This window comes from Clinocottus analis, unplaced genomic scaffold (assembly GCF_023055335.1).
Source record: "Clinocottus analis isolate CAN_PGR_092001 unplaced genomic scaffold, fCliAna1.0.p SCAF_35, whole genome shotgun sequence".
In the NCBI taxonomy this organism is placed as follows: domain Eukaryota; kingdom Metazoa; phylum Chordata; class Actinopteri; order Perciformes; family Cottidae; genus Clinocottus; species Clinocottus analis.
In genome coordinates, this window is record NW_027176098.1 from 686958 (window position 1) to 699457 (window position 12500).

General features: G+C 44.5%; 2 protein-coding genes across 2 annotated transcripts in view; both read right to left on the bottom strand.

Annotated features, from left to right (window-relative positions):
• Positions 1-3236: 3236 nt before the first annotated feature.
• tor2a (torsin family 2, member A) lies at positions 3237-7656 on the bottom strand. Its single transcript, XM_068596276.1, has 5 exons — positions 7466-7656; positions 6309-6574; positions 5567-5742; positions 4694-4821; positions 3237-4608 (listed from the first exon to the last, which is right to left on the bottom strand). The coding sequence occupies exons 1-5, from the start codon at positions 7584-7586 to the stop codon at positions 4364-4366; spliced, it is 936 nt and encodes a 311-aa protein (XP_068452377.1). The 5' UTR covers positions 7587-7656; the 3' UTR covers positions 3237-4363.
• A 318-nt stretch (positions 7657-7974) lies between these two features.
• sh2d3cb (SH2 domain containing 3Cb) overlaps positions 7975-12500 on the bottom strand; it is a 61559-nt gene continuing 57033 nt past the window's right edge. Inside the window, exons 8-12 of the mRNA XM_068596201.1 lie at positions 12128-12243; positions 11281-11452; positions 10226-10337; positions 9927-10133; positions 7975-9250 (exon numbers count right to left, since the gene is read on the bottom strand). Coding sequence (XP_068452302.1) covers positions 9063-9250; positions 9927-10133; positions 10226-10337; positions 11281-11452; positions 12128-12243 — 795 coding nt within the window. The 3' untranslated portion in view covers positions 7975-9062. The remainder of the gene's footprint in view (positions 9251-9926; positions 10134-10225; positions 10338-11280; positions 11453-12127; positions 12244-12500) is intronic.

The following is a 12500-nucleotide window of genomic DNA, read 5'->3' on the forward strand; positions in this document are numbered from 1 at the left end:
TGTGTGTGTGTGTGTGTGTGTGTTTAGTCATTAATCAAATTTGAAGAGAGCCTTCATCCTCCTCGTCTTCCTCCTTTACGGCCGGTGGCCTTCGCACCCCATCTGACCACAGCACAGAGGCCAAGGTCACACACACACACACACACACACACACACACACACACACACACACACACACACACACACACACACACACACCTCCTCGCCTCACATTCCCCCTGCTGCGTCCCCTTTGTCCACCTGTTGTCTTGGAGACTCGACTGCTACTGAGACCACCCCTCTGTGTGTGTGTGTGTGTGTGTGTGTGTGTGTGTGTGTGTGTGTGTGTGTGTGAGAGGTCAGGCCGTGACACCACAAGGGGTTCCGCTGGATTCACGACTACAGGGCTTCATAAAATTTAAGTTTTAACATATTTAAGTTATTAATTTATTCACCTTTATGCACCTGATTCACACGTTGTTGTAAAAAAAAGTGTTTTTTTGTGTTTTTTTCTTGAGAATACTTTCACAAAGAATGTGAATATTACATCATATTATCAAACAGTGACGGATGAAGGTTGATTTTGCAGCGCGAATAAAGACGTCAACCCGGCACGTTGTGCGGAACTGACACGTGCAGAACGCACAAAAACGCACACGAAACACACACAAAACGCACACTGTGGCTTGCTCTTCAATTCGTATTGATTTTCAAGATATTAACCATAAAAAAATCAGTTCTCAGTGAAAAACTGGACATGAATTCAAAGGAGAGGCTGAAAAAAGAAATTAACTAATAAAACACACACACACACACACACACACACACACACAGACACACAGCCCCGCCTCCTTCCACATTTGGCGACGCCCACCCTCCCTCAACTATAAGCTCGCTTGTTTCCGAGTCGTGGACGCGGTCAACGATAATCTCACGAGAGCGAGGGCGACGGCAGCAGCTCCCCGCCGACCGCTCGGCCCGGTGCATGATGGGAAACGCCTCATCAGAGAGCCGATTGGCTCTGAGATGTGACAGCAAACACCTGCTGCTGCAGAGCAGCCTCATGTCATGAGACGTGATATTTAACGCTGGATTGTTCACGTCAGTCTCGAGTTTAAGGACCAGAACTCGCTCACTTCTCCAGTTCAACTGAACTCTGAAGCTCGTCAGCATGTTGAGCGCCGCTAAAGGACGTCTCACACTCTCACACTCGTACACTCTCACACTCGTACACTCTCACACTAGTACACTCTCACACTCGTACACTCTCACACTAGTACACTCTCACACTAGTACACTCTCACACTAGTACACTCTCACACTCGTACACTCTCACACTAGTACACTCTCACACTCGTACACTCTCACACTAGTACACTCTCACACTAGTACACTCTCACACTAGTACACTCTCACACTCGTACACTCTCACACTAGTACACTTTCACACTAGTACACTTTCACACTCTCACACTCGTACACTCTCACACTCTCACACTAGTACACTCTCACACTCGTACACTCTCACACTCGTACACTTTCACACTCGTACACTTTCACACTAGTACACTTTCACACTCTCACACTCGTACACTCTCACACTCGTACACTCTCACACTCGTACACTTTCACACTCGTACACTTTCACACTAGTACACTTTCACACTCTCACACTAGTACACTCTCTCACACTCGTACACTCTCACACTCGTACACTCTCACACTCGTACACTCTCACACTCGTACACTCTCACACTCGTACACTTTCACACTAGTACACTTTCACACTCTCACACTAGTACACTCTCTCACACTAGTACACTCTCACACTCGTACACTCTCACACTCGTACACTTTCACACTAGTACACTTTCACACTCTCACACTAGTACACTCTCTCACACTCGTACACTCTCACACTCGTACACTCTCACACTCGTACACTCTCACACTCGTACACTCTCACACTCGTACACTTTCACACTAGTACACTTTCACACTAGTACACTCTCTCACACTAGTACACTCTCACACTCGTACACTCTCACACTCGTACACTTTCACACTAGTACACTTTCACACTCTCACACTAGTACACTCTCACACTCGTACACTCTCACACTAGTACACTCTCACTCTCTCACTCTCTCACTCTCTCACACGACTGCTGCTCGTAGAGCTTTCCTCCTGATGGTCATCCCCCCTCCTCCCCCCGTCCTGCAGGAATGCCCCAAAGCGTCCCAAATGACTGCACACACAAAAAAGGATTTAACTCTTTGTGACGATTGTCCTCTCACACTCCGGCCCGCGAGAAGCTCAAGCCCCTCCCCCCTTCCCCCCCTCCCTCCCCCTCCTGACCCCGGCCGCCTGCATAAAAGACCCATCAGAAGTATCGCTGGCTACATTTACAAGTGAAAGAGGCCTAATAATGGAGCGGTTAAGGAGAAGAATGAGGAGGCAGAGGGGCACTCACAGATGTGGAGGGGGGGGGGGGGGGGCAGTCCATTGTTACTCCCCCCCACACACACACACACACACACACGATGCAGGGGAGAAAAGGGGTGAGGAAGTAGAGTAGGAGGTGAAAGTGGCTTTTTACACCCGATTTGTGACGAGGGAGCAGAGGGGAGGAAAAAGGGACGACGGAGGAGGAGGGGGGGCGGGGGGTGTAGAGGACGAGAAAAGGGAAGAGGAAAGGAAGCAAGAGAAGTAAAGTGGACGGCTTCTGGAGCTGCCGGTCCAGCTGTTCTGCTGGGAGCGTGTGAAAACAAGCTCAGAGGTCAAGAGAGGAGTGTGTGTGTGTGTGTGTGTGTGGGGGGGGGGGGGGTTGGCAACTCGGCATATTACGTGTGTGTGTGTGTGTGTCTCTCTCATTGTCTAGGACGGAGATGGCGATACAAGCAGCTGGGGTGAAGAGGCCTCTAAGCTGACCTTTGAACCCTCTTCTTCCTCACACGCCTGAGTGTGTGTGTGTGTGTGTGTAATGAAGTCATCACGGCAGGATTGGCAGAGAGACGTGGCGTACATGGAGACGGAGAGAGAATGCAGCTTCAACACATGAAGCATAGACTTCAATACAACCAGAGGAGTCGCCCCCTGGTGGTCAGGAGAGAGAATGCAGCTTTAACACATGAACGGACTTCTATACAACCAGAGGAGTCGCCCCCTGGTGGTCAGGAGAGAGAATGTTTAATCAATGGAAAAAGGTGAATTTAATGGACACTTTTGTTGATTAAAATGTTTTTATTTTGGCTCCAGAGACACCTTGTGGTTCAGTTGTTTCCTCGTGTCGTTCATGTAAACTTAAACAAACATTTTCATCGCATTTGTTTTGTTTTGCTGCCGCTGCACACGACAAATCAACAAATCACCCGCGAGTAAACAATTCAAACTCGTGGCAAGATTTCAGAATCAAAGAGTGTTTGTGTGGCGTTCGCTGACCAGTTGATCCTCCACGGCATTAAAGTGCACTGTGCGTGTGTTCACACAACACAACCTTTACAACACAATGTACATTCAAGACACAACATACTGAAAGAGAAGATGCAGTGAGCTGCAGGTGAACTCTTCCTCACCCCGTCCTCACATTGTCTCCATGAAGGCGTCGCCGCCCCCTGGTGGCCGAACACTTCATGTGCAAGAAAAAATACTTTCACGTGAAATTCATCTTCTGCTGCAGACTTCTTCCACCTTTTAAAAATAAAAGATATATCCAACATAAATGCTCACAGACGGTTATGTTTTAATACATGTGCTGATGAATGACGAGATGATTATTATTTCAGGATGTGCATTTTCCAGATATCATATAAATTGTGTTTTTCGTTAAATTATATTCAGCACCACCGATGATCGGATATTTCTCTAATTCTCTAAATCTCAGGTGGAAATACTTCAAATTCCTCTGATGGGGTATTTTATTTGACACTTTTCATGCCCCATAAACACTCAAACACCTTCTGAGGAGTACAAATATTACAAATACACAAAATATTTGATTTTTTCCCCGTCCACAAATTGAAACATTCAGACGTATTTTAAAAAGAAATCAACAAAACGCATTTAAAAACACGTTTCAATCCCTTTTTTAGTTGAACTCTCTCTCGCCCTCCAGCTGTGGGGGAACTGGGAGAGGACCAGTGGGACCAGTGAGGAGGAAACTTCCATAAATACTGAATAAATAAACTGAAACATGAACGTACCGACTCCAGAGTTCATGAAATAAAAAAAAGGGGCGTCACATGACTTCCTGGTTCAGACTCTGTGACGATGCGTTCAGGGAACCTCTGCAGTGACGGAGTTCGATCCCCCTGAGCGTAGATGGCGAGCGTCCGCGCCTTTCAGTCTTTAAAAAAAAAAAAAGGTAAGAAGTTCTCTTCCTCCCTCACAGGAAGAGGTTTATTTTGGCGGGCACGGCCTTGCAGCCGGTGGTGGAGAAGTAGTGTCCCTGGACGGGGGCGTAGTCCATGTCGGCGCTCACGGCCTCCACCACGTCGCCGCGGTCGCAGCTGCCGCGCTGGCAGAGCTGCCGCCGGACGCAGCGCTCCACGTGACGCCGGCTGAGCGGCAGGAAGGGAACGAAGGAGGAGATCAGATGCTGATGGATGACGGAGGACCGGAAGAACCCGCCTGGGAGAGGAGGAGAGAAGGATTGTTACCACGCTGGTGGAGGAGGTGAAGGAGGAAGAGGAGGTGGAGGAGCTGCAGGACTCACTCAGTGACCCGTTGTAGGCGGCGTGTGCGATGGCGTCCTGGAACTCAGACGGCTTCATCTCCTCTCGGTCGCGTCCGGCCTGCCGGCTCTCCAGAACCTTCCTGTCGATCACCTCCTCGCCTGTGGTGCTGCAGGGAGGTAGTTAAGGGTAGTTATGGTTAGTTAAGGGTAGAGCTATGGTTAGTTAAGGAGAGTTAGAGATACCTAAGGAGAGTTAGAGTTAGTTAAGGGTAGCTATGGTTAGTTAAGGGGAGAGTTAGGATTAGTTAAGGGTAGTTATAGTTAGTTAAGAGTTAGGGTTAGTTAAGGGGAGAGTTAGGGTTAGTTGAGGATAGTTACATTTATTTTGGAGAGTAAGGGTTAGTCAAGAAGAGCTATGGTTAGTTAAGTAGAGTAACGGTAAGTTAATTTAACTAACTTAATCTAATTCTGTGTTTCACTTCCCAGAGTCGTGAAAAAGGGTTTTCTGGTATTTTAAATGTTGTTTCGTCCTCTGACCAAACAAATAGATTATTATTATTATTATTATTATTTACACACACACGTCACTTTATTAACAGACTGTGTGTGTGTGTGTGTGTGTGTGTTAGTGGTCAGACTGGGAGCTAAGATAACAGATATTCTATGTAACAGCTTGTTATTTGTTCTAAACCTTATCGGCATGTGTGTGTGTGTGTGTGTGTGTGTGTGTGTGTGTGTGTGTGTGTGTGTCACAGTTCAGTACACGTAATTTGTAGAATGATGGCGTAACGAGCTCAGAGTTCAGATTCTTTCAGCTGCACGCCGTTTACACAACAAAGCTAACTTACTGTTGGACCATCGTATGTGTGTGTGTGTGTGTGTGTGTGTGTGTGTGTGTGTGTGTGTGTGTACCCGATGAAGACGTAGATGGCCTTGCGGTAGTTGGTGCGGAACACGACGTGCGACGGCCCCAGGAAGGGCTCCAGCACGTCGATGACGCCCGGCGGCATCTTCTCCATCTCCTCGAACAGGAAGACGGAGCGAGCGCACGCCGTCAGGTTGCCCTGAACCCAGAGCCGCAGCTGCTCCTGAGGACACGCGGTACGTTACAAAGTACTGAAGAGAGGTAGTACACACAGTACAACATGTGCCTCTGAGAGGTAACACACACAGTACAACATGTACCTGTGAGAGGTAACACACACAGTACAACAAGTAACTCTGAGGGGTGGTACATACAGTATATTAAAAAGTACTTAAGAGAGGTGGCACACACAGTACAACAAGTAACTCTGAGAGGTGGCATACACAGTACAACAAGTACGTCTGAGCTGTGATACACACAGTACAACAAGTAACTCTGAGAGGTGGTACATACAGTACATTAAAAAGTACTTAAGAGAGGTAGTACACACAGTGCAACATGTGCCTCTGAGAGGTGGTACAGCAACAAGTACAACTAGTACCACTAAGCTGTAGCTTACTGTACAAGTACAATATGTACCTCTGAGATGCAGTACAGTAAAAAGTACTACAATTACATTAATCTAAAAACTGCTTGAATGAAACTTGCTCACAACGTCTAACCTGTGACCTTTAACCCCTGATCTTTAACCCCTGACCTTTAACCCCTGGCCCCTGACCTCTGACTCACCCGGTACTGCGTTGCCCGGTCGGGGGAGGGGAAGTGCAGCGCGGGGACGAAGGTGTGGACATACGGGCTGCTCATGGCCGAGCCGTACAGGTGCTTTCCCAGCATGGAGCCGACCATCGTCTTCCCCGTGCCCGAGGAGCCGTGGAAGGACAGCACCAGCGGCCGGTCGGGGCTTTTATTCTGAAGGAACCGCGCCACTTCCTCCGACACCATGTCCTGGGCCAGGTGCTGACCGTACACATTCTTATAGAGGTCCCACTCCAGGTCTGGTGGTCAGGACAACGTGGTGTTACAGGTACACGTTACACTGACTAGCACTACCAGATATCTACTCTGAGATGGAGTACAGTAAAAAGTACAAATTGTACCTCTGAGACAGTAAAAAGTACATTACATACCTGAGATGAGTACATTAAAATTACAATATTTACCTCTGAGACAAAAACTAATATATATTTACCTCTAAGAAAGTAAAAACTACTTTTTATTTACCTGAGATATAGTACAGTAAAAGTACTATATATACACACACATATATATACACACACACACACAAGTAAGATTTAGTACAGTAAAAAGTACTATACATACCTGAGATGTAGTACAGTAAAAAAAAGTACTATATATGCACCTCTGAGAAAGTAAAAACTACTATTTTTACTTCAGATATAGTACAATAAAAAGTAGTATATATACACATGAGATGCAGTACAATATAAAAGTACAATATTTACCTCTGAGACAGCAAAAAGTACTATATTTACCTCTAATGTAGTACAGTAGAAAGTACTGTATTTACCTCTGAGACAGTAAAAAGTACTATATTCACCTATGAGATGTAGTACAGAAAAAATTAACAGAAAAAAATAAATAATGAAGTATAAGTACCTCGAAGTACAGTAATTGAGTAAATTTACTAAGTTACATTACACAGTATATATGATATATATACACATGAACATTTATGTTCACGTTATTCTTCCATCAAAATAACGTCATAGTTCATTCATAAAGCTCCTCCATAGTTTAGAGCTTCGTAAAATAATGATTTAATAGCTGAGTTTAACAGCTGAGAGCACTTCCTGTTTAGCTCGCGAGCTAGCAGGAAGCAGCCGCTCGTGACCGTTAGCGCCAGTTCGCGACCGTTAGCGCCTCACCTCGGATGTTCGGCTTGAAGTCGCAGTCGCAGCTGTCTGAGAAGCTGCAGTAAAGCTTCTGGAAGACGCCCCGGACCGGACTGCAGAGGTATAAACACAGCACGGACAGCACGGCTAACATGTCGGCTCACCTGCTGGCCCGCAGAGAAACCGGAAGAATTTTCCCTACAACGCGACCGGTCCGTTTGTAGTTTTTCACCTCTCGGATGTCCGTTCGGAACACGTAACAAGGCGACAGAGGGGACTACATCTCCCAGAAAGCATCTGGCCCGGGGCGTAACGCGTAAACGGGACACGTTGGAAGACCACGGTCCAGAAAGCAAAGCCGTAAACACAACATACTGGGAACACGATGACGTTTTCATTTATTGCTTTGTATTTATTATTTATGTGAGAAAAATGTTCAAATTGTTATTAATGTAATTATACTAAACATAATTGCAAAAAAAAAAAAATGTTAGACACCTTTATGTCATAGAATATACATATCATTCGTTATTAATAACATAATCACAATCACTTTTAGGCATTTATATTAGAAAATTAGAATGGCCATAACTTTTAATTATTCATGTATTCATTCAGTCATGACAGCAAACAATTGTTTTAGAGAAAATTATCTTTGAAAAAACCTTTGAGGACAAGTTGGTTTTAGTTGAAACCCGACCCCGAAAGTTTCATCCAATAAACCTGCCAAAAATATAATATAAACCTTTATGTAATAGCTTAGAAACATATCATACAGAGATAATTTAACAGAATATAAACTTTAGACACTTTATATTAGAACATTATATTTGTAATGACCTGTAGTTAAAAAAAATAAAAAATGTGGTATTTTTTAGAAGAAATGGCCAGACGATAAAAACATAACTGGAAGAACTTTACATGCTTTTCTTTATTTGTAAAAAAATGCATTAGTGAAAAAAAAGTTTTTATATCTGCTAGACAACCACTTTTTGAAGATATTTAGCTTTTCTTTGTGTTTGTAAAGTTGTCCTGATGTTCATAATGCCAAAAAATGTTGAAGAAAAATATTAAAATAGTCGCTCTTAGTGGAAGTTCGAGAAACAAGCATCAGGTGACAGTTTCCCCCAATTGACAGTGAGGTAAACATGTTTATTTCAGATAAATATTAGACATTAATACAATATGTTCAATAGTAAAAGTTCAAACACTTCAAAGTCACGTGGCGACGTCATGAGTGAAAGTGTGATAACAGTAGAGCTTTTATTTTGAAGGAAACAGGAAGCAAAATCAAACTGAAGTCCTGAACTGACCTCCGCATCAGTACCCTCATCCCTCACTACATTAAATATTAAAAATCTGATGAACACACGATGATGCACACACAAAGTTATTCTGTTATTAGGGGTTGTTGAACGTGACGGACAGGTGACAATGGAGGGAAGGTCCCGCCTCCAGACTCCAGACACAATCACACGCTCGAGGCTCGGCCTCTTCTTTACATGAACAGGAAAAAACAAGTTTTTTTTCAGGTTTTGCAGCTTCATGGGTTTCGCACCCTGTTTGTCCGTGTCGTGGGTTGTTTTTTTCTTTCTCTGAGCTAAACGACCCGGGACGGACCGAGTGGAGGTCAAGATGAGGGGCGTGGGCGGCGCGGCCGGCCGGGCGGCTCCAGCCGGACGGACAGGGCCGTCAGCACCTGGTCGAACTTGGCGTATCGCAGAGCCTGGCTCTCCTCGGCCCCCCGGCTCCCCCACAGCAGACGCATCTGGAAGTCGGTCAGGAAGAGCTCCAGGACGTCTGGCTGCTCCTGGAAACCTGCAGCAACAACAACAACAACATCAACAACAACAACAACAACAACAACAACAACAACAACAACAACAACAAAAACCCCTGGTTCAACAGCAGGATGTGCGTGTTTTAGTTTTATCAGATTATTTCCAGCAGCAGAGAGTAAACTGCAGATAAGAGACATAGTACAAAGAAACAAAATCAAAATAAGTTATAAATAAGCAATAAAAAACAGTTAAAAATTCACAATTACTGAAATATTATATATATATATATATATATATATATATATATATATATATATATATATATATATATATATATATATATATGAACAGAATAACTATTATAACTATTATTATAAATGTTTGTTTTTAATTTTGAACCCTTTAAAAAAATGTATTGAGGCATTAAATCAAGAGAGTCATTTTCTCATAGACTTCTATACAACCAGAGGAGTCGCCCCCTGGTGGTCAGGAGAGAGAATGCAGCTTTAACACATGAAGCATAGACTTCTATACAACCAGAGGAGTCGCCCCCTGGTGGTCAGGAGAGAGAATGCAGCTTTAACACATGAAGCATAGACTTCTATACAACCAGAGGAGTCGCCCCCTGGTGGTCAGGAGAGAGAATGCAGCTTTAACACATGAAGCATAGACTTCTATACAACCAGAGGAGTCGCCCCCTGGTGGTCTCCCACCTTGTAGTTTGCTCTCGGCGTTGGAGCGGTAGATGCCTCCCAGCTGAGCGATGGTCCTCGCCGCCCCCAGGTGGAACATGACCACGTCCACGCCGACCTCCGCCGCCTCCCACGGCTCCGCCCCCTCGCCCACCGCCGCGCTCTTCTCCAGCAGGGCCAGCAGGGGCAGGACGTGGGGGAAGGTGGTGCCGGACAGCGGGCAGCTCTCTGAAAGGGCCGGACGCGCACACACACGGTCAGCGCCGGCAAATTTAATAAACGGAAGAGCGCTCGCGACAAGACGGACAACGCGCTCGTACCTCGGCCGTCGTTCAGGCTCTTCATGAACGGCCGCAGGGTTTTCTCGTAGAGAATGGCGCCCTCTGTGTGTCGCTGCCGTAACGCCGTCCAGGTCTGCTCCAGACGAGACACCTGAGAGGACAGACAGTCAAAACCTGTAACTCTTCCAGAAATTAAATTAGCTCACACGCGGTATTTGAACGCGATTAAACATGTTAAAAGGGATATTTGGTGTTATTTGATGGAGAGTAATCTGTGAAGAGGTTAGACTGGATGTGATGATGACCTCTAAATACCTGTAAAACATGAGATAACCAAGAAACTGTGAATGCAGAATCTTTTCTGAGAGAATTTAAAAAAAAACGTAGTAAGTAAAATAACCCCAAAAATTCAGCATTCAAAGTTTTTTGGTTATCTTTGTTGTTTTACAGGTAAATTACCTATAAAATGTTTTTTTTTGTCACTGTATTGGTAATTGTTTTTAGGAGGGCGGGTCACTATCGTTCAAACAAATTAGACTGCAAAGTCGTTTTATTATGAAATAGTTAATTAAATTACCTGTAAAACACGAGATAACCAAGAAATCGTGAATGCTGAAGTTTTTAAGTCTTCCGTCTGGGTTCGGGTTACTTTTTTTAATTTTTCTCAGAGTTTAAAAATAAATAAATTCAGCATTCACAGTTTCTTGGTTATTTCATATATTTTTACAGGTAAATTTTGTAAAATATGGGATCACCAAGAAACTGTGAATGCTGAATTTTTTACATAAAAATTAACAAAAAAGCACAACCAGAGACGGCGTTCCCTCCTCTCCTGTTATGGAGGTAATCCACTTGTGATATCTCACTTCTAAGCACGCAACGCTTCAAACTTTGAGACGAGTAAACAATAAATTCTTAATAGGTGAGAGGTTCTTAGCATCAATCAGTAAAATCACGGTCAGCAGCGCTGATTCTCCTGTGCACAGAGGGTGGAGGTGTCATCCTGCAGCTTTTACTGCAGATGACTGACCTCAAAACATCATAAAATCATAAACCACTAATCTCCAGAGCGAACTCCGAGGCCGGCCGCTCACCTGCGGCAGCTCCAGCGCCCTCATGACGGCGGCGAAGCCGAACATGTCGCCCGTGGTTCCCCTGAGCTCCGCCGCGATCTGGATGATCTTGTGCAGCAGGCCGGCCCGCTCCTCGGTCGTGCCCGTGCAGCCCAGCACGTCCACGGCCAGCGTGGTGGCCATGGTGTGGAACCTGCAGCACGGCGGTTAGAGAGCCTTTGAACGGTGTCGCAATCACGCAATCAGGTAAATAACGGCCTCCTCTCTCACGCATACCGCTCCTAGATTCCTTTTATTGTTTAATACTCGCCTATAAAAGATAAGGCTTTTATTGTGGCGGGGTGGTGGACCTGGCCTGACCAGGTTGAGAGGAGTAATAAAGTCTTCCGCCTCGGTTCGGGCTACTTTTTAAAACATGTTGAATAAATGGTGGCTCCGAACGCCGTGATTAGCTAACGTCTTTATTTTTTGATGAGAAAAACGCTGCAAAAATATTATTTTTCTGTGTACAAAGTATAAAACAACAGTTAAATATATATATATATATATATATATATATATATATATATATATATATATATATATATATATATATATATATATATATATATATTGTCGCACAAATGAAGTGCAAAAGCACAAAATAAAGCCCCCGTTGTGTAAAGGCCTTTCCACTTTCTTTAATTTGTGTCATTCGGAGTCGTTTGGGTCAACATGCTAACGTTTAGCAAGTACCCGTTAGCAAATAAAGGCCTTCACACAATGCTAGCCTCCATTTTGTTTTTTCGGTGATTGACAAAACTGGACGTGGTTGTCGGCACATTCGTGGGTGTTTCTTAGCGTCCGGGCTTTCTGAATCTTCACTCACCTCTCCAGCAGGTCCAGTCTCAACTGTTGGCCGTGTGGCAGCGTGAGCAACTCCATCCCAGAACTAACTCCCATCATCCTTTGCGCCTCCGGAGTCACCTCCAGAATTCTGGCCACCTGGGAAACACAGACACAGTGTTTACTGGTTTTACTGCTGGACGCACAATATCTATGATCAATATCTATTTTATAGTTTAGTTGTTAATGCTAACAGTCCCCAATCATTCATGTAGCCCTTTAAACCCTAACTCTAACCTTTAACCTTTAATCCTATTTATTGTTTGAGTTGTGTTTAGAGGTTGAACATGGAAATTATATATTTTTGTAGCCCTGATTTTTATGTTTAATTTGATACCTAACATGTTTTTTTGGAG